General features: G+C 39.1%; 1 protein-coding gene across 1 annotated transcript in view; it reads right to left on the bottom strand.

Moving 5' to 3' along the window:
- Positions 1-990: 990 nt before the first annotated feature.
- Positions 991-26695, bottom strand: part of LOC137181232 (cadherin-22) — a 176491-nt gene continuing 150786 nt past the window's right edge. The window contains exons 11-14 of the mRNA XM_067586791.1: positions 12475-12592; positions 8916-9065; positions 8479-8580; positions 991-2802 (exon numbers count right to left, since the gene is read on the bottom strand). Coding sequence (XP_067442892.1) covers positions 2270-2802; positions 8479-8580; positions 8916-9065; positions 12475-12592 — 903 coding nt within the window. The 3' untranslated portion in view covers positions 991-2269. The remainder of the gene's footprint in view (positions 2803-8478; positions 8581-8915; positions 9066-12474; positions 12593-26695) is intronic.

Genomic DNA, 26695 nt, shown 5'->3' on the forward strand with positions numbered 1-26695 from the left:
CCTTGGCACAGACACACAAATAAATGCATACTGAAACAATATAGAGCGATACAGACTAACAAACTACACTGCAAATTGATGCAGACAGTAATGTAAAATGTTATTCAAATTGTTAAATCAATTTGTAAGTTTGAACTTAAACCTTACTTAATTTCTTTAAACGTCCTTGTCCTTGTTGAATTACAGAAACTGAAGGTGTTCATTCAAATTATGACTGAGTTAAACCCTGAAACAAAATGATATTGTCAGTTGCAACACCATTTTAAAGTGTGCAACACCAGAATTTGTATAGGCGTTAAAAGACAGCTGACAGCTGCTCTGACTTTGTATTTTTTCAATCACATGTCCATAAAAGTCTGTAAAAAGCAATATATATATATATATATATATATATATATATTTAGCACTGATGGATAATTCATGTTTGAAACAGTCCTATGTCATCTTTCAGCAAACAATGAGTGGATATAGTAGACCTACTACTGACTGAAAAAACTCACATTTTCTTTGAAACCCAGTTATGAAAGCAATTGAATGTGAATCCCAGCCACTGTCTCACTGGCCATTTTAGCAGCAGATCATAAAGATGAAAGCAACTTCATATGCCTCAGCATCCTCTGGTGACTACGACAATTACAGTAGTTTGGCAGAAGGCAGCCAGGAGGGAGCCATGCTGAGAGCAGAGTCTTTGTTTGGCTGTGGCCTGTCATATGGTCTGTTTGTTTCCATCTAGGACTATTCTCTGAATCTACCCCTGGTGTAAACACAAGCTAGCTCCACAATTATTCATAATTCAGGGGACATCTTCAGCAAACAAGTGGCAAACAATAATTAGTAACACGGATGCTCTATTTACTTTATCGCTGTAATCTCATTTACTGAGTAAATTCACTGAGTAATGTAGTTTATTGCACACAGCAAGATGTAGGTTTTTAGCAAAAAAATTAAATATTTATTTGTTTTAATCTTTTTTTTTAAATTTTCCATACATTTGCAAGTTAAGGTCAACATTGAATAGGTTGTGGATATCAGGTGGATGGGACCAGTCCATTCATCACGTGTTACCCTTAAACCTCTCCCACTTTATCAGACACAACCATCTTGTTGTCACTAGTTCCCCCCTCCCCAAAGGAAACAAAATATCAAAAGCAAAACAAATTTCTCAGGATATAAAATGAATTGAACATATTGTACACATTCACACACAAATCTGGAATAAAAATCGGCTCCCAGTGGGACAAAGTTGGCCACCAGTCAATTCCATGAAACAGTCATTTTGTTTAGTCTTAAATCACTGTTGCGGTTTGTGCCTTATTGCCTTACAATTGGCTGTGGAGAGGATAAGAAAAGAAATTGTTAACACACAATTGTCCTTGGTTTGTGACCTCCAAAAACCTCCTTTATAAATCACTAAAATACAGGAAAAGTATGTCAGTGTCAACCGTTCAGACTGAACTGGCAGCTCTTCTCTTCTCCAGTTCTTTCGCTCCATCTGTTCCCTCATTCTGTTTACTTTTGCTTTTCATCTATTGGTCTTAAGTTGGTTATTTTACAAAAGTGGTCATAGAAAATAAATACAAATATTTTCCAGAATGTAATTTTAAATGACCCAGATGTCACCTCTGTGCCAGTATTGTGTAGAGTCCACGGAGTCCTTCTTTCTTCCATGTCATGTCATTTATAATGTCCTCCTCCCCTCACTTTTTTTAGCACTTCAGCAGAGTTCACTGTTGTAGTTAAGATAGTGATAATGGTGTAAATAAATAAATAAATACATAAAAACAAATAAATACATAAATATTTCTTCCTTAAATAAATACTGGTTTTCCAGACAGTTTACCTTGGCATGATTAAACTCTACTTATGTAATGCTGATATTCTGAACTCTGTAAACAGTATCATAGCTTAAAATAAAGGTTCTCAGTTATGAGTTGGAAGATAAAATCTTCCCTTCAGACGTATCTAAATAGCATTTTTGGGGACTTGACATCTCTCTTTCTTTCCTCTTTCATCATTGCCAGAGCTTTCATGCTGAAGTCTGAAAACTCAAAAACCAAACACAAGTAAGTAAAAAACTTGAGTTCAAAGTTTGACTCTGGGATTTTTCTTTCAAGAGATAAAGAGGTGTTGCTCTGTCTTTAAGGAGTACACAGTGCTGGCTCTGATGATCCCAATAGAGTGCCAGAGTGTGAGAAGAGGAGGAAGAGAAGATGGAGGAAGAAGAGGACAGAGGGGAGTTTGAACGTCTCTCTACAAAGGAGACGCTGTGCTAGGACCCTTCCTCCTCAGGGTTTCCTGGAGCATAGTAGCCTGCCAGTTGCCTGAAACGTGGTCCCCAGTCGCTGAGGTAGGAGAAATCCTGTTCGGAGGTGGTGGACAGCGTGTGGATGGAGCTGAGTGAAAGAGCTGGTGAACTGGTGCCCTCAAAGGCGTACGTCTGGAACGAGTCATATGGTGGCACCGAAAGGTCAGCATCGGCCTGCTCCACCTTCTTTCGGATGTAGCCTTTGAATAGGGAGAAGTCTGCCCCTGCTGCTGCTGCAGCTCCCTCTCCACCGCCACCTACCCGGTTAGCTTGTATCCACTGTGGCAGTGAGCGGATGTCAGGGCCAGAGTCACAGCTCTTGGCCTCTGGGAAGTCATAGAGGTTCCTCAAAGCACTCATGTCATACGCCTGAGTGTCCTGCTCCCCTCCGCCCTCATCATTGTACTTGATGACGTTATCCCTCATGTCCTCCTCGTCCTCTGTCATCCTCTGGCCCTTCCTGTGGCGTTTGAGGGTCAGGATGAGCAAGACAAGAACTGATGGAGAGGGAGACAGAACAAGATAGAGAAAGAGAGAAACAGCAAGATTATAATTGCACATAGTTGTCAAATATGTACAGGTTAATGGAAGCAGTTTACAAAGCAGACCGTGATATTCTTAAGTGTTGGGACATGTTGCACCCACATATTTTAGCATAACACAACACGCGGGTTATAATATGAACTTGTCAGATCAGCATGAGCAGTAGAATGAGATAAAAGCCAGGAGAAAGACAGGTTCCTATTTAAAGGATTTTATAAGCTGTCATTACAGCAAGTGTTTTGAAATCCACGGCTTTAGCTCTCTTGCAGCACAGTAGACATGGATTAAGAGTTGTCAGGCTGAGTTAAAGAGCTTGCATACAAAAATGGAATGCCTCTTCATCTTGCTAAAAAGAATGACATACCAAACCAAGATTCAGGGCAATAAGTACTAAGAAAACAATTGTACAAAAGAAAATAATTGCACTAAATGTGTACACTATTAGTGCAAATACTGCGGGGCTGTACATCAAATATGCACTGTGCATGTTGGATTTGCAATTACTTTCCTTGGGAAAGTTTCTAACTACTCTCATGGTAACTTTCTCAGGGCAAAGACACAGCAGGGGAAGATAATATATTATCAAGTTTTACATTTCAAATGCATGAGCATTGATTTTCCACAATCCTGATTGCCTTGCCCAGAAATATGATTCAAAAGGCTTAATGGAGACCAATCTGTATATCAATACTCATCCAAGTCCAGTGAAACTGAGACCTTGCAGATCCATCACTACATAAAACCAGAGGCAACCACCTACAAAGAGAAAGAAATGCCTTGGAAAATGAAGTCTGGATTAAAAAAGGGGAAAACAATAGAGATGGATCACAATATAGTCTAATGAGATGAGAGGAAAATAAAGGCTGTATGCACAGATAAATCAATGAGGCTTTAATTTCAGCTTAGTTATTTTAATCACTGCCTACATTTGTGATTAGAAAAGTCTCACTTAGCTCAGACACCCACCCCCTGACTTCATCATCCATCCTCAGGGCTGCACTTGTCCCTCTGAAACCTCCACCAGATTTCTCTCAGACTTGCAGCAACATCAAGTGTCATTTTCAGTGATGATAAAAACCAATTACAGCCAGTTATGAATGAATTATGCCACTGGGGAGTATGAGAAAGATAATGACCAATGCCATTTACAATAGTCCTATGGATAAACGGCAATCAAGCCTCATTTTGATCAACAAATTAATAAGCAAAGAAGAATGTGGACAGGGACTGATATACAGTACTTGGAAAATGCTCTCAAATGCAACATATAACTAAGATAGAGATGACCAATATCATGACAATATCTCTAAAATCAAGCAACAATTAATTTATTTAATAAAAAAAGAGCAAAGAAATTACATCAAGTCAACAGGGTGGGTGTTACCTTTAGTTAAAGGAATGATTATAAACATTTATATTAGAGACTGCCACTACAACTACAGTTTAGGAGCAGTTAGGGCTTCCTTACTAAAATATTGAATCAGTGTGCCTCTGGCTGCAAGTATACTTCCCTAATCATTTGGCTACCACCTATTCACCATATTATTATTATTTTGATGTTCTTTTGTATTGCTTGAATTTATAGTAGTTAGGAGTGGATTGATTAACTTCTTTCCTACTTTACAGTAGCTTACTGTTAAAACAAAATCTTGCCAGAAGATGTTTATTCCTTCTCTCCCACTTACAATATCATCTGAATTAAGACAGACCTGAAATAGACCCTAAGTTAACGAGTTTTGATTGGCACCAGGGTGTATTTCCTGCGGCCAATCAGCTATGAACAATGTTCCTGTGTAACTGTGGGCAGAATCCCTTTTTCTTCCTTTTAGCGGGGACAATGAGGAAGTACTCTAAAGGGATGCCAGTGAAGGGACATTTAGATAGATCATTAACCAGTAGGCACCATGCATCTTCTGAAACAGATAGCCTGTTGCCTAAAACAAATGCCTACAAGCCCATAGAGATAAAAAGACAATCAATTACAATGGAACATGTGCTGTCTGGGACGGCACAGATTGTTTGATGCTTGGAACCCACCAGTACACCCATTCATACATTGTGAAAATGAAATATACTCAGATCGTTTCCCAGTCAAATTAGATCGATGTCAGGACATTTTGTGCTGTGTACAGGAAATTCACGTGTTAAGGCACTTTATTAGTATGCATGAAAAAAGCCCATGGACAAATAGACTCTTTGACAGTGACCTTGGAAGTCAGGATGTGACTATAAAACACCATGTTTAACCTGTGTTTTCATCTCCCTCCCCAATTCTTTTCTTTCTCCTGAGCAAAGTGCCCTCTCCAAAAAAAAAATCAGTTTCAAGCACATAATCTATATAAATGACTAGTTGTTGCTCTTGGTAATTGTCTTCATTTGGTGTAAATGGCTTAAAAAATAACTTGTGGAATGAAAACGCCCCGTGTGTTCCTTACTTAAAGAGCTGTGCCATCCTAAAGAGCCTCGCTGATCTTGAAATGGGTATTTTATGCATTATCTCTTTCTGATAATGTACAGTCGTTCTCTTCTTATATTGTTTGCTGGGCTCCACTGGGAAAGCGGTGTCTGTAACCATTGTGTTTATTCTTCTCCTCCGTGAATGGGGCGAATTAATTGCCACGGGGGTTGAGGAAACAGTCATGGTTTGTGGTAAATTGCGGCGCACAATGACATGCATACTAAACAAGCGCTAAGACAATTACTCTAAATTCACACTAATGAGGACAGTAATAGGAGGTAGAAAACTTGATTTTATGAACTTCTTCATATGTGCAGATCAGCTACTTCTTCTGTAAATAGTATTGAAGAGGCAGTATGTGACAATATGTGGCAGTTCAGTTTGAAGCAAAGACGATAAGATAACCCCGCTTCTGACAAATCCTTCCTCACTGATAATACGTGAGTGTCACTGCCTATTAGGTACACAGATCCTTGAACCGTAAGCTATTGAAAACCTATTTAACTTGATGATTAGTATGCCTCAGGCAACGTTAATACAACACCATGTACAGAATTTACCTTTGTAGGAACCATATGTACCTGTGTATAGCTGCCTTCTGTACATACAAAGCTGGTCCCCATGTGTACAGATGTTGCGATAAGCGTTCCTGACAAGACGGTTAATTTACCCTTGGGCTGCGCTGGTTGCCCCCACCCAGGAGTTCATCACAAGCAGATGGGATGTAATTGGAATGGATGCATGCAGATGCTGCGACACAGTGGAATGGATTCATCACATCAGGCCTATAAATGAACTGATGGAGGGACTGTTTGTTTGTAAAGTAATTAGGCAGAAATTTGTTTTCATTTTTCTCATCATCCAACAATTGATGTAATAGAGGTGGTCCAGCCTCTGGAGACAGGGAAAGTTGGCTGGCTGGTTAAGTAGATGCTGTGTGTGTGTGTTTGTATGTGTGTGTGTGTACACAAGGTGCACACAGTAATGGTGCATAGAAAAAACTGATTGCTTTGCAGTTCATGGTCGAGGAGTGATTTATCTAAGCATGTGGAAGTGTGCTTAGCACGTACACACTAAATGTGTGTGTGCATGTGCATTCAGTAAATAAAGGAGGAACAGTAAAGTGTTGTGGCAATGGCAGCTGATAAGATAAGGTTGCTGCCACATGCCTCGCTCCCGTCTGTTATTCACACCACACGATAGTTGTGAAAACACTACTCATCCCCCTGAACTCAGCCCCTACAGCCCTTTGATTTTCCTGTCCACATGAAGACTGGCAGAAGCCAGGCGATGCAACTTAGCCTGTCCTTCAGTGCTTTGATGAGACGTTCAGTCCATTTTCTACCAATCAGTAACTCAAAGTGGCATGGACTTAACACCGATTAGTCACTGACACCGCTGGAATCAGCATGGCATCATTCCATTAGTGGAATCAAAATGGCATGAAACATAAAATAATACAAAATAGTTTAAGCATATTAGCATGCTACAAATGTGGTGTATATTTTAAATCATCAGGCTGCAATGAGCAAAATTCTGACTACGTGAATTTGTACCATACAACTATATTTATCTTCACAGGGTTTTGCTTTCCACATGTTTAAAGGCCGGAGAATTATTTTCAACACAGGTCTTTGAGGGGATGTCATCTAGCCCAGAAAACGAAAACCACGATATACTGCAAACATTTTTTTTTTTTTAATAGCCAGCAGAGGTTGCCTCAGATTTGTACATAACATTTTTGTTGAGGCTTTTAAAACCACAATGAATAAATGATGCTCTGCTTTTGAAGTTCACTCCACTAGATGGTTTGGTTAAAGGCAGAGTGAGTAGGATTTGTCGGTTGCAGTTTGTAAACATAACATTCAAAGTTGGCCCCTCCTCCTCAGTACAGCGCTATGTCGCTACGTTTTTATAGAGTCCCGCCCTAAGAACCTGCACGCTGTTATTGGCTGGGGGCTACACACCCACTGCCCAAAGGTTGAAGCCCGGGAACGTCCCGAACACAGTGAAATAAGAAAATACAGGCAGAGGGCAGGGTTTCTGCAGATACAGACACTGCATATACTTCTACTGGGTCATAAGTGATGATTGAGAGGGATATTTTTTCTATGAGTCTATACATTGTTTTTTAGGAAAATCCTACTCATTCTGCCTTTGATGGAGACAAAGTTTTAACAGCTCTCATTAGAAAAGCTCTTAAAAGAAATAGATAGCAATGTTAAAGCTGCCTGGTGTCACATCATCCATCATTCACTGCCTGCACGATGTAAAATGTGTAGAGGCAAAGAGCGGGGGAGACAAAACACAGTGACAGCGTTGTCGGTTCTTTCTGTCAAAGAGGAGTGGGAAGTTGAAGATGTTGAAGATGTACAGTGGGGGTTGGGTGGGGGGTGGTATGGTGGGGTGGTGGAGGGGGAGCTAACTCATAAAATTTTCAGATATGACAATACCAAACCTCTTCGGTCTCTGAGAGGGTGAGCGTGTGCATGCATGTGTACGTGTCTGTGTATAAAAGTCAGAGAATGTCTGGAAAGCCTTGTCTATTTAAAGCCTGCTGTTCCAGAGGGATACAAGTGCTGAGGCAGCTCTTTTGCCTGTTTGCTCTCTCTAACCCCCCCTCCACTTCACTCCCATTCATTCCATCTCCGTCTGTGTTCTGAGGATCAAAGTGGCTTGATATCATTCATAAACCCTGGCATCATCTGTGCTCTTGTTTAAACAAAAGCTTTCTCCTCCATAAAAGTAGCAACAAAATGTCAAACAAGAAAGTCACTTGTGAAAGAAAAAATGAAAAATTGATCTTGTTTTTATGTCATTCGTCGTTTTCTGCCACTGCACGTGCAATTTTAATCTTGAAATATAGATAGCTTCTAAAAGTGGTCAATCCATTAAAAGACACATGCATGGTTGCATGATTTTATGGGTGGAAGACGTGAAGTAATGTCTTAAGGTGCAGCCCTCAGTCTTGCCTTTTAACTGGTACATCCCACTATTGAATGCACTGCTCCTGGTGGTCCTGCTGGAGTAGTTGAACTTGGCAATGACCCCAGAAAAGCAATACTAATGAATTGTGCTTATCCATCCATCTGTCCATCCATCATCCATCCATCCATTTAGCCCCTCATACACCCATCCATACATACTTACATGAGTACATCCATCTGCTTACCTATGAGGATGAGCATGCAGACCAGTAGTGCTATAAGAGCTCCAGGGCTGAGAGCAGCACTCATTACATAGGCTGTGGCATTGCAGGACTGGATGGCTCCCTCTGTGTTGCAAAAGAAAAATTAGCATTTATTATACAGATTCAACACTACTTATGAGTCAGTTCAGTGGACAATGATTAAGCACTGTTTTATCAAAAGAGTGTATTTTTTTATCAGGCATATTTTATATTTTCACCCAGCTGAAATCTCTGTTGCCATTTGTCTGCGGATTTGTGGCTTTGAGTTATTTTGTTTTCCACAAACATAAGCCGATAAGAACTGTTTGCTGACCAAAACAATGGCATGTAGATTACCTTTTAGTACCGCTGCTGCTGATGCAGAAGGTGACAGTGATGATAATGTTAGTTAATGGTGCAGCTCGTACAGTAGCACTCACCTGTGTCGCAGCCACAGACATGAATGGTCAGGGTCCCTGTGGAGCTGAGGGAGGGAGGCCCGCTGTCAACCACTAGGATGGGCAGGAAGTACACATTCTGCTCATGGCGGTTAAAGCCTGACCGCTGGGTCCGGATGCCAGCAGTGGTGTCTGAGTGGGCGGTGTGAGTGTGTTGGGGGTTGGGGATCAGAGAGACAAGATAAAGCAGAGAATTACACATGAGTGATTTAATATTTGAAGAACAAAACTTCTTTCTCCGCTCACAGACTACAAAGCTGCATCAGAATTGATGAATGCTGATCATGCGGGTCTATTTGACATTACCAAAATGTCAGGACAAATCTTAGTTTTCAAGACTTTATACTTGACAATGTAAGATGTTTGCCATTTGGTTAAAAAATACAATGAAAATAACTTCTCCAAGCAATGGTCAGACAAAAAAAACAAACATTTTTGTTAAATATAGTCTGAATAAATAATTTGCCATAATGCACAATTCCAGGACTTTCGAGGGAGAGTGACAGGATTCTCGAGTTTAACTTGGGGTTGAATTATTTCACTGGGAAAGTGAACTGCTCTTGCGCTGTCAGCATTTATCATGTTTTTTTTTTTTTTCTAAAGCAAATAAAAACAGAAGAAAAAATGAGTGAGAGAGCCACTGTTTGAAATTAAACTTCACATATGAGCCGTCTCCCGAGAGACATAGACAAATGTAAGACAGAATACAGGAGGAGGCTTTGACAAATAGAATCAGAGCAGCTTTGTGGGGTAGACTTGCATAGTGGATACCAAGCAATCCATCTCCCAGAACATATATCACTGTTATCCATGCCGCCCTAGTGCTTCTCTGGCACATGTAGAACAATCTTCATATTACTGTTTGTGTACGGGAATGTTTCGCCCCTGAGTTTGTCCTTTTGACTTTTACACAACATTCTCTTCCATTGCTGTCTGCTTTAAAGAAGATTCTCTCCAAGACATATGGATACTTATAGAATGAGTCATCTTGTGTAGTTTTGAATGAAAACCAATAAACGTAGAACCATGGCCATATGTAGGTTTGATAAGAACAATATCCTACATCCATCTTTATCTGGAAGTAGTAAATCAAGTGATTGTTTGCTTATAATGGAGCCAAACTTTACTTATCTGTTTCTGTTGTAAGACAGCGGAAAAAAGTATGACATTTTATTGCAGCTCTAAATACTAGGCTGTCATTACCAAGATGCTGAGCTGCAGATAAAATCATGATTTTATGATCACAACATCATTAAACAAAATAAACAAAAATACAAGTTAATGGCCGCTTTGCCATCTCTAGAGTCCCGTTATTAGCTTAGCTAAAAATAAATACTGTGAAAAGGATAGGGAAATGAAAACATGTATTTGAACAAATGACCAATGCTATTCTTTCTCTTATGAGAACAGACTTGAACTCCTGGCACAATTTATAAAAAAGTGACTTTATGCTTTATATTCATTTACACACACACAGAGAGAGCTATGAAAGTAAAAAGCAAATGCAGTAACCTAAGAAAAGAACAGAAAAAAGACAAGACAAAAAAGGAAAAAAAATACACTTTATGACAGCCTAAAGAATCTGAGTGAAGAACAACTTTTATAGGGATTTTGTCTGGCTGTGGTACTCCTGGCTCCTGGTTGTTGAAAGACTGCTATATTAATGCTTTATACAGTAGATGAGTTCTGCAGTGACACATGTAAAAGTTTTTGAAATTTTTGGGACTGACTGAGAAAAACTAAAAAAATCCAAAAAGTGTTCCGAATACTTGGAATGGCTCAAGAAAATGTGTGAATGTCTTCCTTTCTTCAGCTTTGTATTGTATGGGACTCCATTTTAAGTATGATGTGGGGCATTTTCCAGGCAACATCATGGCAGTTTTTCATGTAACCGCAAAGTTTATTGAGCAAAGATGAGATTTTGTTGTACAGAACGCAAGCGACAACTTAAAAGAGTTTATCAACATGGGGGGAAAAAAACAACTTTTCATCATTGTGTGTCAAGGCTTGGAGACAGAACGCAATGTGAGGCCATGATGGGGAAAAGAAGAAGTGACAGATTGAAAGTGACAGGTTGACAAATGTGTCCATGAAAAGAGACACCAGAGTGGGAAAAAATAGGGGTGGGAGGATAAAAAGTCTGTGTGGTTTTGTTTGTCTTTCACCAAAATATATACAGGGTCTGTGGTAGTATGTGTGTGTGTGTGTGTTGAGGGAGGTGTGGCATTTACATGTAAGCATGAATATATTGTAATTATTCATCATTCTTTTAATTACTTACATATACACCATGTCACTCATCCACCTACATGTGCACACATAGGTAGATGTGAGAAAATGAAAGATAGAAAAGCAGACAGTCTTTTGTATGTTTGTATTTATGTATGTGTGTGTACCGAGAGAGAAAGCCAGAGGGATACATTTTGACATACTTATTCCTGCATGTGTGTATATACAGTATGTGTATGTACATTATACAAGAACCATGTTATGTGTGTATTCATACACACGCATGCGAGCGGGACTGCGGCAGACCTCGCTGCCTCCACATGGTGACATTTCCCGAGCTCGGGCTGCTCCCCTGACATTTTCCTGGTGTCAGATCAATCTTGATTTAGCCAGATGTCACATTTACTTAGGTACACATCTCCAAACGAGGGATCTGCCAGCGCATTTGTGAAAACACAGACAAGCATGAAAAAGCCCATCTTCCTGACAAAGCAAAGTCATCACTGGGGAACACAGTGATTTTAATGTTTCCTTACATTTTGCAGATACATAGAAATGTTGTGTTTCAACAAAATGCAATTTTCATGATGACACTTCAAGAAATTATATAAGCTGTTGACATTACATTGAAGAGGAATCAAAAAAACATGTGGATTTAAACAGTTTAAACAAAGAAGCCTATACATATTTCAAGGATGATGGGATTCATAAAAAATCAGTTCAGTATAGAGTTGTGGTTTGTGCGCTCAAGACAATTTGTGAAGAATGTCTTTTGTAAATAGAGCGTGTTGGAGTGTAATACTTTCTAATAATATTACTCTACTTGGAGGACCACAACAGGTGGTGTTTATCCAAAAATAATAATAAAATAAATCTGCCTGATAATTCAGAGTCACAGAAAAATACAGTGTTTTGAATTTCACTTTGAAAAAGACTATACTAAGATATTTTGGCAATGTACTCTATGAATTGTCTTATATTAAAAACATCAACCATCTGGCACCTGTCAGCCGCAGTATTTTAAACCAACTGAATATTACCTTATGGTCTACATTCGCAGATCGCCCTCAAGCATTTCATACAACTTTCAAATTACCAATCACTCTGGGAAATGTGGGATCACCTTAAATTCTTCTATCGTCATTAGCTTCATCATACTGCAGAACTCAAGACAAATATATCACTTGATTTTACAGACTCCTACTTGTGCAGTTATACCGTAAAAATCAAATTATGCTGATAATGCCATCCGCACAGCTACTCAAACATGCTTCTTCACCCCTAAACCTAATCTACGAACTTTGCCCCTCACCTTTGACATCCCACAGGGTAAAGTGTCGATTGCTGGAGGCGTCAGGAGCCAGGGTGAAGTAGAAGTGATGTCCAGATTGTGGCTCGTCTCTATCCACCACACTGATGGTGTGAATTAGCTGAGGAAAGAGTAGCAACCAACACAGAAACGGAAATAAAAGGACAAGAAAGAGAAGAAACAGAGGTTACATTTTCTACTCAGATCCACTCAATGGGAACAAGAAAATGAATATGAAAAGCACTTTACACTTTACATTTCATATGCCTCTTTCATGAGGAAGGGAGTGAGGTGGAGTGAGTGTACTTGGATGCATCAGACTCAGAAGCTTCCTATGAAATTGCAGTTCAAAGGGGCAACAGTCACAAAGAGATAAAAATGATTTATCCAGAAAGTTGACACAGCAATATAAAAAAAATCTTAATGTTAGGAATGCAAAACTATAATAAAATGTCTCACTAAAAGGCTTTAGAGAACAGAAAAGGACAGGGAAATTCCATATTTGCCCCAAGAAGAAGCAAAGTCAAAATGCAAATGTGCGGGGAAACATGAAGAGAGGCACAAAGACTAGGTAAGGGTGTAGTCCTCCTATCTAATACAATAATAGTGATCCACATTCAAAGATAAAAACTCAACTGTGATCCAATTTTAAGAACTCTGTGTGGACACAATAAGGTGAGATAGGATTCACTGTGAGTTGAACAGACATCAAACAGCCCCTGGAGATCCTTTCACCTTAACACAGGCCTCTCAGTGACAATTCATCCTCCTCTCATCCTATTACTCTGCAGCCTGCATCAAACCACAAGCTGATAAATGATATTTTCACATCACATCCGTCGGCGCTGTTTCCTGTGCCCATGCACAACATATAAGTCTGCATATCACTTTGATTTCCTTCACCTTTATTAACTGCATACTCCCACTTAAAAACAAAACAAAAATCTACTTTTCCCAGAGGACATCTTCAATCCAACATGAGTCAAATAAAGCATACAAGCTGCATAAAGCATACTGCAAAGTGCAAAGGCAAAGTTTTGTTAATATTTGTTGTAAGACATTTTTCCCATGCCAACATGTGGCCTACAATGTATAATCAGTCTATAATCAGTCAAATAATGTGTATTTTGATTTTAGTTTCAGTAATGTATCTCTTATTTTGAAAATACATATTTAAAATTTATGTGGTTTACATGATTTTTCTACAACCCCAACTGCAAGAGCTGATGTTGCACAACTATAGTGCTGAGGCGCTGAACAGTATCTGAACTTGTGTGAGTATTTGTTGGCTTAAAATATGAGACTTTCATGCTACAAAGGAAGAAACTTAATTTTCCTCTTTGGTTGAGGCTCCTTTATTTGTGAAGTTAGTCGTGACATTTTTTTTTGGCAACTCTATGACACAGAGACAGAAAATAAACACTGAAACAATAAACATTTTCACACAGATGGTTAGAAAAGAATAATAAATGAATATTTACTATGTTATGACCTTTGATTATGATATGACTCAATACACCTTAAAGTATAACAATAACCTTTTAACAATTATACAAATTTGTGAACAGGTAAACAACAGAATCTGCCTCTGGGAGTATGATGATCAGTCTCTTTTATCACTGTGTACATGTACAGTATCTATCGCTGTTGTATTGTTTATTACAGATTGCAGCAGACATATAGCACAGATAGCAAAGTCATTTTTGTCAATAACACAGTTATATAAAAGCTGAGTGCTGCCACTGACTTTGTGGAAACTCAGTTTTTTTATTTTCTGTCCAGCCATTTTGATGCCCACTGCTGTCCGCGTTTGTGTGCATGGCACTACTCCCACTGCACATATCACTCTGCTGTTCTCACTCATCCAAAAAGAAAGAGCCATCAAAAGAGAAAGGCAGAGAGTTGCTGGACCTTATTTTAAAATCACTATGTTAAAATGAATGCTCAGTTTTCAGATTTTTGAATCATTTCAATCTTAACTATGATCCTCAACAATCAACTGAACTGACCAAGAGAGACTACTCTGCAATGCGTCGTGTGAGAGGAAATCAAAATCCATCAATGCTGGGAGAGTCGCTCTTCGAGAGATATTTCCATGACAAAAACTGTACTTAACAGACTGACACAGGTAATCTCATAACATCCTCCACTAGCTTTTCTAACTTCTGTAAAACCTTTCAAAAGGGTGCCAAAACCAAGTTTGGTTTTGGAAGGCAGAGATATACTATACAATGTCCCAATAAATGTTTTTCTTTGTCTTGTTACAGAAGACAAATTTGATCTTGCAGTGACTTCTCCCTATCTCTGCTTCAGTCACACACACATAGGCAAAGGTGAACTGTTCAGAGGCACTGTTAGAAATCAGCGGAGACCTACATGACAAACAGCCCCCAGAACTACCATTAAGTGAAGCATTTCTCAGAATGATCAAAGCAGGATGTTCGATGGCTGTAATTCCTTTTCCCGGTCTCACAAAAGCTCACAGCCTCAGATAAGATCGAGGGAAATATATCAAACCATTACTCAGCTGTTACTGTAGCAGTCACATCTTTAAGAGGCAGGATACTTTTAAAATGTTAAACATAGCTTTGTTTACTAGACTGAATCCTTCCTCTGTCTATCTTTACTCCTCCAGCTCTCTGCCTCTTCTGCCTGCTCTCTCTATCTATCCCTGTGATTCCCTTTTCCTGTGAATCCTTGTCCTTTGCTTTATCTCCTCCAAAGTATCTCACTCTCATTCTTGTCCTTTCCAGAAAAGTGTGTCCCTTATTCATAATTCGCCTGCAAATTGATTATTCAAACAATAATACTGTTGAAATTCTCCACAACTCTCTCACGCATTAAGACATCTGTGTTATTGTGTTATTTTTAAGCTTGTGTTGCCTGCCTTTGCGAGACAGACTCATTCATTTATAGAACTGCACACAACTCTGAATTACAAGCCTGAGCGGTGGCTATGCATTACTGTGACTAAGCCACTGCCGAGCGCACTTCCGGGCCACAAACCTTCACAATAAACAGCTTCTCAGCGTTGATGTTGCATCATAGCCACAGAACAGGCTTAGTCATACCCACAACTCAGGGAGGCTGTTCGGGATAATATGGCTTACTTTGTAATTACAAAACGCTAAGGCATGATTTCAGGGTAAATCATACACTTCTTCCTTGCTGTACTGCAAAATCTGCACTCAAGAAACACACAGAAATGAGCCAGGAATTATGGCCTATATTCCTACAATGGTGTTTAAAAGAGAAAATGAAAAAGAGAAAATGATAACAAGAAAAAATCTTACCCATGGTCCAGACTGCTATAGTTTCATAAACTGTAATGGCTTTTATTTCGTTTGAGAGTTAATTGTTTTAGTAAAAGATGATATGACTAAATGAAACCTTCTAAATTAAATTATTCTACAATGGAAAAATGAATTCTGTGAACTGTTATGCTTCCGTGACCACATTTCTCTATCAAACATGTTTATATTGAATGCACCTGCAAAATGTTGATCACTAATGTTTTAAAATAGATATTCTACATTATCCATGCTTTGAAATTAAAATATGATTAAGGTACAGTATATTTGAAATTAACCATAATAAAAGCACTTCACTAAGGGTTAAGAACAACACATGCACGCAATGTATGATGAACATCCAAACACTTATTACACATATTATTTTGCATGCAAAACCACACTCTGGCAGTGTCATGACACAAATCATTTGCGTGCTGCCGCAATATGCACTGTTTTTTTATTGCTCTATTCATTTCCAAGATTGGCACATCCTGGCCTACAGCTCCTTGACTACTTCATCTGTCTGTCAAATAAAAGAAAATGCTTTAGGGCAAGGGCTAATGTAAGATAAACATCACACTGTGTCTTTCTTTGGCTCTGAGAATTACTCCCAGTATAAGCACTGTCTAATGCACAATAGTTGGAAATGGACTAAATCTATAGGTGACAGAGTTGCAAAATCTACCACTGCATGACTCTAGTGTTTGCCATGTAGTCTAAGACAAGTTGTATTGTATTGTGTACCTCTATACATGTACAAGACTCTAGATTTAACAAAATTAGACAGTTTTTCAAGACTTCAATCCAAAACCATCACCGAATGTACACTTCAAATAACCAGATACACTTTTCACTTTTGTTTGAAAGGAGAAGATAAAGGAGGGTAAAAGCTACATGAACTGCACAGGGACTAACAACATATTCCTTTAACGAAATGTGTTAATTCTTCATAGGACTCAACTGTTACTGTATTTTGAACTGCATCCAGGCTTCTGTACATGTGTGTGCATTCTTACACACAAACCAAAGAGATGAGGCAGAGACCACCACATATCCAGTCAATCCACAGTGATCTATTAAAAATACAATTGTTTGCCGAAACAGGCCCGATCTTCTCATCTTCTCATCACTCTTTGAAACCCTTTCAGGTTTATTCCAGTCTGAAGGTAAAAGAATAATGAGCAAAGTCAAGACACTGTAAGCAACAGCTTTATAACCAGCCAAGGGACGAATCTACTCATTTCTTTGAAGAGATATGAACAGCAGTGAAGATGTAGTAAGTGAGCCCTGATCTGCGTTCTGTGAATGTGCCCTCAGCAGGGGGACTCTCAGGCGGCATTTCGGGGTGAGCGCAAACTGCCGAGGGAAAGAGAGAGAGTGGAGCAAGAGAGGGAAATGAGAGAGGAAGAGAGCGAGCGTGTGGGAGTTTATCGAGCTGCTAGTGAAGCTCCCTCAAGCACAATCACCTAATTAGATTTCTATCTAGCAGTCCCCTTTCCTGACCCCCCTAAATCTCTTGCATCTCTGGAAAGCTAGAAGGGGAGACTTTCCCAAAAGTACAGCCCATCTGCACTAGAGGTGTCTGAAAGGTCAAGGTTGTGAGAGGGAGGCGGTTTTCTCATTCACAGCAGAAATCATCCATTTCATGATGGCAGCTGGGAGGTAATGAGTAAATAAATAAATAAACACACAACTACTTAAAATGAGCTGAGAGAGGTTCATCTCTGAAGCCTGGAATGCACTAGAAACGTCAGAGGTGTGTTTTCAAACACATCCATTATTTCCAGCAGTAAAAAGCCTCCTCATGGTGTCCATTGGCACATTAAAATTTCACAACACACTGCTCTGGACTTGATTCAATTTCGGGATACCAGCATGCCATTTTCATGAATTTTAGAGGCCAAAGTGTCAAAAGAAAAGCGGTAAGATCAGTTAAAAAGCAACATATTTTTCTAGGAAGAATTTTTTTTTTTTTACTGTACTTTCATTATCTAAATTGGTACGTCCACATCTCTAATTCCTAATCTTGTAGCACTCACATTAACATTACATATTGTTTTTGGATTTCAATCACTAGCATATACTGTAGATAGTCCACATGGAATAGACAAGATATATATACTAACTTTATACACCAGGTTATAGAATATTTGTTAAATATATTAGTTTTTTTGGTACTAAAGCACTGTGGACTTTTCTTGTAAAAAACAAAGATTGAGTTTACATCAGTGTTACTTGTATTGTGTGTATCCCTGAGGTCTAAGAAATGCATTGAAGTCGTATTTGAAATGCGCGTCTTTGCTCACAAAACGGAGACTCACTCATAACACTTCTGACACACCCACCAAATGAAAGAAAATGTACCTCAAAGCCTGTTTTACACCCTTTCACACCGTTTCACATGTTTTGAGGAAACATGCTGTTCAACCTGGAAACCGTAGCAAAATGGTGCACACTGTTTTCAGATTGAATGTGTCCCAGGTCTTATTATATATCCATCAAAATATCTGCCATTGCTGCTGGTTGGTGTGAAATACATTCTGGAATATTTGGTTGTCCCAAACTTTGGCGGCCTTCGGCCAACCAACGTTCTGTGACTCACTCAGTCATTCATGACATTCATGTTTGTAGGGCTGGCCCCACTGTTGTGGTCCAGCCAAAAAGATGGAATCAGTAAATATTCAAGTCTGTGAGGTCTGCTGGTTCGTCTAATAGGAAGCTTGGAAGACAAAAGGAAGAGTCATTTGGTGAGTATGACTCACTCAGTCTCCTACACACCTCATGAAATACTGTCTGGCAAACTGTGAGCCTGTCTGGGGTTTTTTTCCTTATCTGTAATGGTTTGCTCTTTCTTTTACTTTCTTCTATTGTATATGTCTATTGAGTGCCTGTGTGTGTGTGTGTGTGTGTTCATGGTTATTTAAGTATCCATGCTGTACACTCATGAGGTGAGTAAGTGTAGTGCTCACGTGTACATGATGTGATGTGTGTGTGTTTCAGACAGGCCTAACATTTAGCTATTTCAGACTGACTCTCCCAAGGGTTGGAGGTTGGCGGTGCCATGGCCAAACTGAGGTGATCTGTCGCAGTGACCCACTCAGCCAGCTGTGACACGGCACAGCAGAGCTGACAGGCCTCTGTTACCCCAGGCCATACTTAGTATAGTATTTGGCTTTCCACCCAGCCTTTTTTCTGCACACATGGCACTATATGATATCTGTCCCTCTGCATTCAGTCAGATAAATACCACAAGGTGGGCAAGGAATGGGCTTGAGATTGTGTTCACGTGTCATTCAGTGAGGTGCAGCAGATAGGATAATGGGAAAATCAAGACATGGATCCACAATGGTAGAAATCAAGAAGGGATTTAAGGCTTGTGAGCTGTAAATACAATAACATCAGGTTTTCATTATTTCTGTCTAATCCAATACAACAACCTTGTTCAATGGTCATAGATAAACTGCATCACATCTTAAAACCTTCATGGCTCATTGAGGTATTTGATTAGGTGTTTGGAGCATAGTGATCAGTATGGTACCAAAGTGCTTCACTCTTTGCTTTGTTTTTGTATATTTACTTGCAGTAGTAGAATTTTATAATTGCATTTTATGGATTTACTGCAACTAACTGTTATCCAGAGTAACATACAATAACTGAAACAGCAGGATATTGTAAAATTGTTATTTTTTCTTCTTAGCTTGACTCAAATGAGTACAAAATATATGGCAGTTCAACATGTTCTCACTCCCAACTCATCAAATATCGAAGCTTGGTCAGGACCCCATGGCATCACTTTTTAACGCACAGGGTACCCCTTTACTGTAGTTTTTCAACACGCAGTATCACGGTAGTCACTGTTAAAAAATCATTATATTTTATGGTATGACAACATGGTGGTTAAGGTCTGGTTAGGTTTAGGCACAAAAACCACTTGGTTAGGGTTAGGGTGAGATCATGGTTTGGGTTAAAATAAAAAAAAAGTGGCGCCATGGGGTCCTGACCAAGATTCGATATGTGCCGAGTTGGGAGCGAGAACGGGCTGGGCAGTTACACAACTTCTTTAATCAATAAGTTATTTTGTTGAATGTATGATTTATAAACAATGCATTATGAAAGGTGTAGACACTGTACTTTACTCATAGTGAGTGGGTGTTATATTACATGTTATTATAGTTCTCCATTTCCTAACTTGCAAAAATACATACTGTGGATAATCACACATTTAGGTTTTAGACTTTGAAAGTGAGGAGATCACACCAGAAAATCTCTAAAAGCACAGATATTTTGCTCAGTCCTCATTTCCCAAAATGGCAGTTTGTGGATCAAGACTTGGGCTAAGAGTATAATTATTTTTTACAGTATGTTAAGTTTAGGGTTGTGGTAAGGCCTGCAATTGTGAGGGTTGAAGTTAGGGGCTAAGGAATACATTATGTCACTCGGGGTCTTCCAAAGCACAGTAGTTCAAAATGTGTGTCTTTGTGTGTGTGTGTGTGTGTGTGTGTGTGTGTGTGTGTGTGTAGTCCACACAGGGGCAGGTTGAGAGACTTTGAGGCCCAAGGCAAACACAATTAGGATATCCCTCCCCGCCTTGCTTAATGCAATCATTGCTAATGAGAAGAAGAACTTGCTTCCAGTTGAAAAAGGTACATTCTAAAGATATGATAAATCTGACCTGACCTGAAGAAGCTTCACTGAACAAAACATTGTTACTAAATAGAGTCTTGGTGTGCAGGCTCTACTTTAGCATTCTACAGTGTTCACTGATTGAATCAGAGATTATGTTACACTATTGAATCAAAGGGACATTCTATGTCCTAGTCATGGCCATCGCAGAAATAGCAGAAATATGTTGGGGTTAGGATGGAGTACAGTCTATCATGACTTTCCAAAAATTTCCAAAAAAGATCAAGACATAAAAATAGCACATTTGTCAGTTTACTGTGAATCTAAACCTTCAATAATAGAAAATGAATCACTTCTTGAACCCCTGACCGACAAGACAATATTTACTGAAGATTTTTACTTAAAATGGTCTTCTAACATATAAAATTAAATGTGGTCATGTGGTCACTACACTGGCTTTTTGCCAAACCTGAAATTTATGACAAGAAAAACACATTCCCTTAATATTTGACTAAAATGTTCATCAGAATGTTTTCTAAAACTCTTGTAATATTTCAGTGCTGCTAACCAATATAACACTATTTCAATTAATGAATGTGTCTCTTCTGTCTATACACATCATAACGCTTGTGGTGGTTGACAGTTTTATTCTTTTTCCTCCTAATGTAATGTGGAATGTGGCATGAAAGGGTAAATGGCAGCAAAGTGACAATGCTGCAATTACAGAGGAAGACGCAACAACAATTGCTTGTGTGAGAAATCTATTTTTCACTGCCAACCTTTCCACCTCAGGCATGCATACAAACCTTTTGCAATAATTTGGCTTTGTTTCAAATTTCTATTGCTGGCATCTATTCAAAGATTTGTATGAATAAATTCAAACTACTCATGAAAAGGGGTGGATAGGACTATATTTTCCATGCAGAAGCACCTGTAACTGATATATTAAGAAATGTACAGTATTAAGAATGCATTTCTTTTTTGCCATGGTTGAGTACATGTGTTCTGTATGATAGGATAGAAGTATGAATCCAATCTACTCAGAATCTCTTTGCATTCCTCTTAAAGTCACTTATTATGATTTCTTTTTCCATCTCTGAACATAAACCTGCATCAGACCCCTAGAAGGTGCTGTAAATAAAAGGTGAGAAGCTATTTAACACTTTGTGTCATGGCCCTGGCTTGAACTGTGTCCCTGAGTAAAAGCTGCTTAGCCTGTGTTACCCATTTTTTTTATTTACTTCTCAGCCAACCCTACCCCCTCCCATCACATGCATTCTGCCTCTAAACACAAACAAAATAGGTTGCGTTGCCAACTCTCAAATGGGATCAAACCCAACCGCAGTTAAAAGGCTTAGGTTAATCTGATTTTCTCTGTGGTTCCACCGAAAGCTAGACCTGAGCCAGAGAGCTGACACTCCATGAACGAGACTGGGTGATAACACAGCACACAACAGGAGACAATGGAACGCTCCTCATTAGCTTAGTGTACCGGGGGTTGATCTGACATATTAAGAGTGTGACAGTGAAGGCTGTGTGTATACAGGTATACAGCATGTGTGTGGGTGTGTGCATGCACATCAACATTTCATTCTAGCATATGTCTGTGCAAAAACAAAGGAATGTGTGAATGTGTTTCTGATACATTTTATCATAAACAGAAAGTGCTAGCAAAAAGATAGATATACAGGATAGGATACATACAAACATATATGCACACAAAAAGCATGAAAAAAACAACACAAACACATGACTTCCTCACATGCACTTTTCACTGTAATTGTCACTTGGGTAAATATTAACAAAACTCTTAAAAACCAAACAGAAAAACATCACTTATAGTGTGCTATATGCCTTGTTGTTCCACTGACAGCATGATTGAACTATTTAGGTATAAAATAAATTACTGTTTGCTTATAATTAGCCACAATCAAGTCCTGCTATCAATCATATGATACTCATAATGCCTCACGAGCGAGTTTTAGCTGATTTGCAGTGGGAACAACGAACTAAGGACCATTCTTCTGTAAAAGTTTTGAATCTTGAGCCAAGCAATTTGACAGTTGATTCAATTGCAAAATAACAGGTGTTGTGTGGGCTCTAATTAATTCTGCCAGTGCAGCAGGCCTTTGAAGAAGGTGAGTAGGCTAGAAACTGAACAAAGCAATAATAACTCTTTCTAACTTCAGATTTTCTTTTCACAGAGGCCAGATGAAGTGAGCAAAGTGCACATCGTCTGGGACCAGAGGCATATGCAATAAGGCAAAGGAGGGCAGCTTGCCAGTGTTTGACGTCTAATCCAGGTGAAAGAAAAATGGATTTAATTACGCCTATTTCCGAGAGCCGTTGCCCTGTCCAAATTTCCAAATTGATTAATAACATTCAGGGGAACTGAAACAAAATTGAAGCTCATTTTACACGCAAACATCTGTTGGCTGATGCTTATACCCCTGGGCTCCTCCTTTGGCATATTATTTTACTGAATAAATAAGTGCATCCTGGGAAGCAGACATCAAAGTGCTTCAACATATCAGGAAAGAGCCCTCTGCTCCAAAAGAATCCCACAATTTTGACCTTTGTATTTATATGTAAGGTAAGAGAACACCATAACCTTACAAATGTGGGAACCTTGCTCTTAAAATAACTTTACACTTAGTAGCAAGCCTCTACATTATGCTTATTTCTTTGTTTGACTGTCAAATTGTCAATTCCAAGCAGATACAGATCCAAAAATACTGTCTCAGATAGTAGTCTCAGATGTATTGTCTCCATCATGAGCTTTGTCACTATACTATAGATCATTAGACCTGCTTTCAGAAAAGAAGACAGTGACATTCTTGACTGTTATTACTTCTATTCCAAGCAGACACCTTGTGTACAGGGTTCTGTACAGGGATGCAGATTTAGTGTAACTCAAAACAGTAACAAAAATTGGTGGCACAAATATTTTGGAAGTATTCATTGAAGATGTTCTCTCAGTGTGCTATGATGGTAGATTTATCCTCTGCTTCAACCTCGTTCCCACTTCCACTGTTTTGTACTGGGCATGTATTTCAGTCTGAGGACTGCACAGGACAGTTTATGAATCCTCTTGAAGTATAATGTTTGTTAATTATGTTGTGCAAAGCGTAACTCTGCCGTCTGTGTGTATGTGCACCAGGTATTCCTTAATTTTGTGGCAACATTGCAACATCTGTTCACACAGTCGCATGTGGGGACAAAAAACAAGTCATCAAAATGTAAATCATTAATGTTAGGATGAAGACTTGGTTTAAAGTTGAGGTATGGTTAGGGTTAGGTTAATGTTAGGGTTAGGCAAGTAGTGATTATGGTTAGGGTTAGGATAAATCTCCAGGAAATGAATGTGAGTCAGTGTTACGTCCTCTGAATTGATGGAAGACTGTGTGTATGTGTGTGTGTCTGTGTGTGATTGCAGGTGTGTGTGAGCATGTGGCTGTGATTTCAGAAAGTGGCACAGAGCAAATGTGTGCTGCATAGGCAGAGGGAGGAGGAGAAAATACGCATCAATTTATAAATGACAGAGATTCATAAAGGCTGTGTGACATCATCTTGTTAGTTCCAACTTCCTGGACCTACAGTGCATGTATACAGCCTCCACCTCATGTAATTCCTAAAAGAATGGCTTGTCATGTGTCTTAGCAAGACACAAATAAAAATCCAGGGCAAGTTCTAGCATACTGGATGTGGCCAAATTGCACTGATCGGACAGTTGCCAAACAACTTGATTACTTCTGAAGAGAGCAAAGGGTTTTAGATGAGGGCAGAGTGCCAGCCCTTCTGATTTTCTTACAGAATACTGTGAATCAAAATAATAGGTATTGGCATTGTGTTTTTTCATTGTACTTAAAAAAAACCAACTAAATTAGGCAGCAAAGTATTTTTTTTTATTTGGAACTGTACCTCAGTACCTAATTAGCCTTATTAGTCTCTTTCGAATACAGAGGTATGTATATGTACAATACTGTGTATATATACACTGTACAATACATGTATATGATAATGACATAATGATGTCTTCCGATGTGGGTGAGTGCTCCATTTTAGTGCTGCTGGATCTTTTGATACTGTGGATCACAGAATAATGATTAAAAGGCTTAGCCAGTGTGCGGGTGTCTCAGGGAGTGCCTTGGACTGTTTCTCCTCCTACCTGTCAGATTGGAGTTTTTCTTTGTCACTTGGTCCTTACACGTCTGAAACTGCTGCTCTTTCCTGTGGTGTGCCTCAAGGTTCTGTTTTGGGTCCTTTTCTGTTTGCTTTATATACTTCCCTTAGATCAGGTTATCATCAAATTTAGTGATATTTCCTATCACTGTTACGCTGATGATATTCAGCTCTTTCTCTTTCTCTTTTAAGCCTGATAACCCCAACAAACCATCTGTGTTGCACAACTGTCTGATTGCCATTAAGGACTGGATGTCAAACAACTTCTTACAGCTTAATATTGACAAGACAGAGGTTCTTATCATTGCTTCTAACTCCCAATAGTATAGCTCCCAATGTTGCTAAGTGCACTGGGTCCCTTTCCTCAGCTGTTAGGTCTAACTTAAGAAATCTTGGTGTTATATTTGACCAGGACTGCATTTCGATTGGCACATTAAATCATTAAAAACATGTTTTTTCCATCTAAGAAATATTGCAAAACTCAAGACTGTCGTATCACAGAGCTTGAAATGATTATGCACGCTTTCAAAACATCCCGTGTCAGCAAGTCATCTCTGAACCGTCTACAGATGGTCCAGAATGCTGCTGCAAGACTGTCAACCAGGTCCAGCAAGATGACTTACATTACACCTATTCTAAGTTCTTTACATTGGCTTCCAATCCGTTTTAGGATTCATTTTAAGGTTCTTGTTATCATGTATAGAGTCCTGCATGGACAGGCACCTGAGAACATCAGTGATCTTCTCCATCCCTATATTGCCAGAAGGTCACTTAGGTCGTCTGACCACGACCTACTGGCTGTCCCTCGCTCTCAGCTGAAAACTAAAGGTGATCATGCTTTTGCAAACAACTTGTTTTTCGCTTTTACATATCTATATTATCTGCCCCAGCTGCATCTCTACAAAAACATAATCACTGGATATGCTTGCTATTGCCTAGATAGATAGATAGATAGATGGATGGATGGATAGATGGAGCCTGGAAAGTTCAAGCTGCTTGTCATAATTTAAAAAATTACCACCTGTCCCCGTAGGGACCAGTGGAGGTGGACTGTAATGTCTACAGTGAGCAGCTCTGTTGGGCACACCCAGTTCTTTTCCCCACTCCACTACCTTTACGTGCGTGGTCTATTTTTGCTGGACTGGCTCTCACATGGCACAAAAAAATAAATTATTGCAACTACACAAATGGGCCTATTGGTTGCCAGCCACCTAGAGGCGGGGGGTGATGCAGCATGAATAAAAACTTTGAACTTTAAAAATTGTAGTTGTAAACTTGATGGGACAGAGGGAAGTCTACAGGGGGAGAAAAATTAAGCCTCTGTAATAACAACATGGAATTTTTAGACAGCTCTGACGGAGCTCAGGATTTATCAGGAGGATGGTTGCTTTACAACAGACAATTTCACTGAACCTGGACTGTGTGTGTGTGTGTAACAGCTGACCTTTTGGATGCGAAGAACACAGAACATTAATTATCATTAGATCCTGACCGGAGATTTAAACAATGCCTCGTGCATAAAGGTGCATGTCTCCCTGTGTGTGCGTGTGTGTGTGTGTGTGTGTGTCTATCTATCTATCTATCTATCTATCTATCTATCTCTATACTATAGCAAACATAGCCATTGACAATATTTTTGTAGCGATGCAGTAGGGGCAGATTATAGATATAACAATAAAAGCAAAAAAACAAGTTGTTTTCTGGTTTTGGTTTAATTTCTATTCCAATTGTGGATTTGAAGATGAAAATAGGAAACGTATGTGGATATCCATTTTTTTTTAATTCACACAAAAAAACTGGGAAAAACAAAATAATGCATTGTATATTTGTTTATCCTGTTATCAGACAAGTTGAACACAACTTTGGATGGAAGGTACATGGACCGACAACAACTGCTGGTACCAGTTTTTTATATTATTCTGAAAATAACATGGAGAAGAAAATTGTTTCCCTTATGCCCCTCAGTGGTTACCCCTGAGACTGAAAATGAGCGTTAGAAAGCCTTTGACCCAAGGCTAACACATTTTCATTCAATCTCAGCAGCCAACTGACAGAGCTCCCCACAACAACATACAAGAACAGCGATACAAAAAAAGCTAGAACAGACAAGAAAGAGATGAATGAGA

Source organism: Thunnus thynnus, chromosome 4 (assembly GCF_963924715.1).
Source record: "Thunnus thynnus chromosome 4, fThuThy2.1, whole genome shotgun sequence".
Lineage (NCBI taxonomy): Eukaryota > Metazoa > Chordata > Actinopteri > Scombriformes > Scombridae > Thunnus > Thunnus thynnus.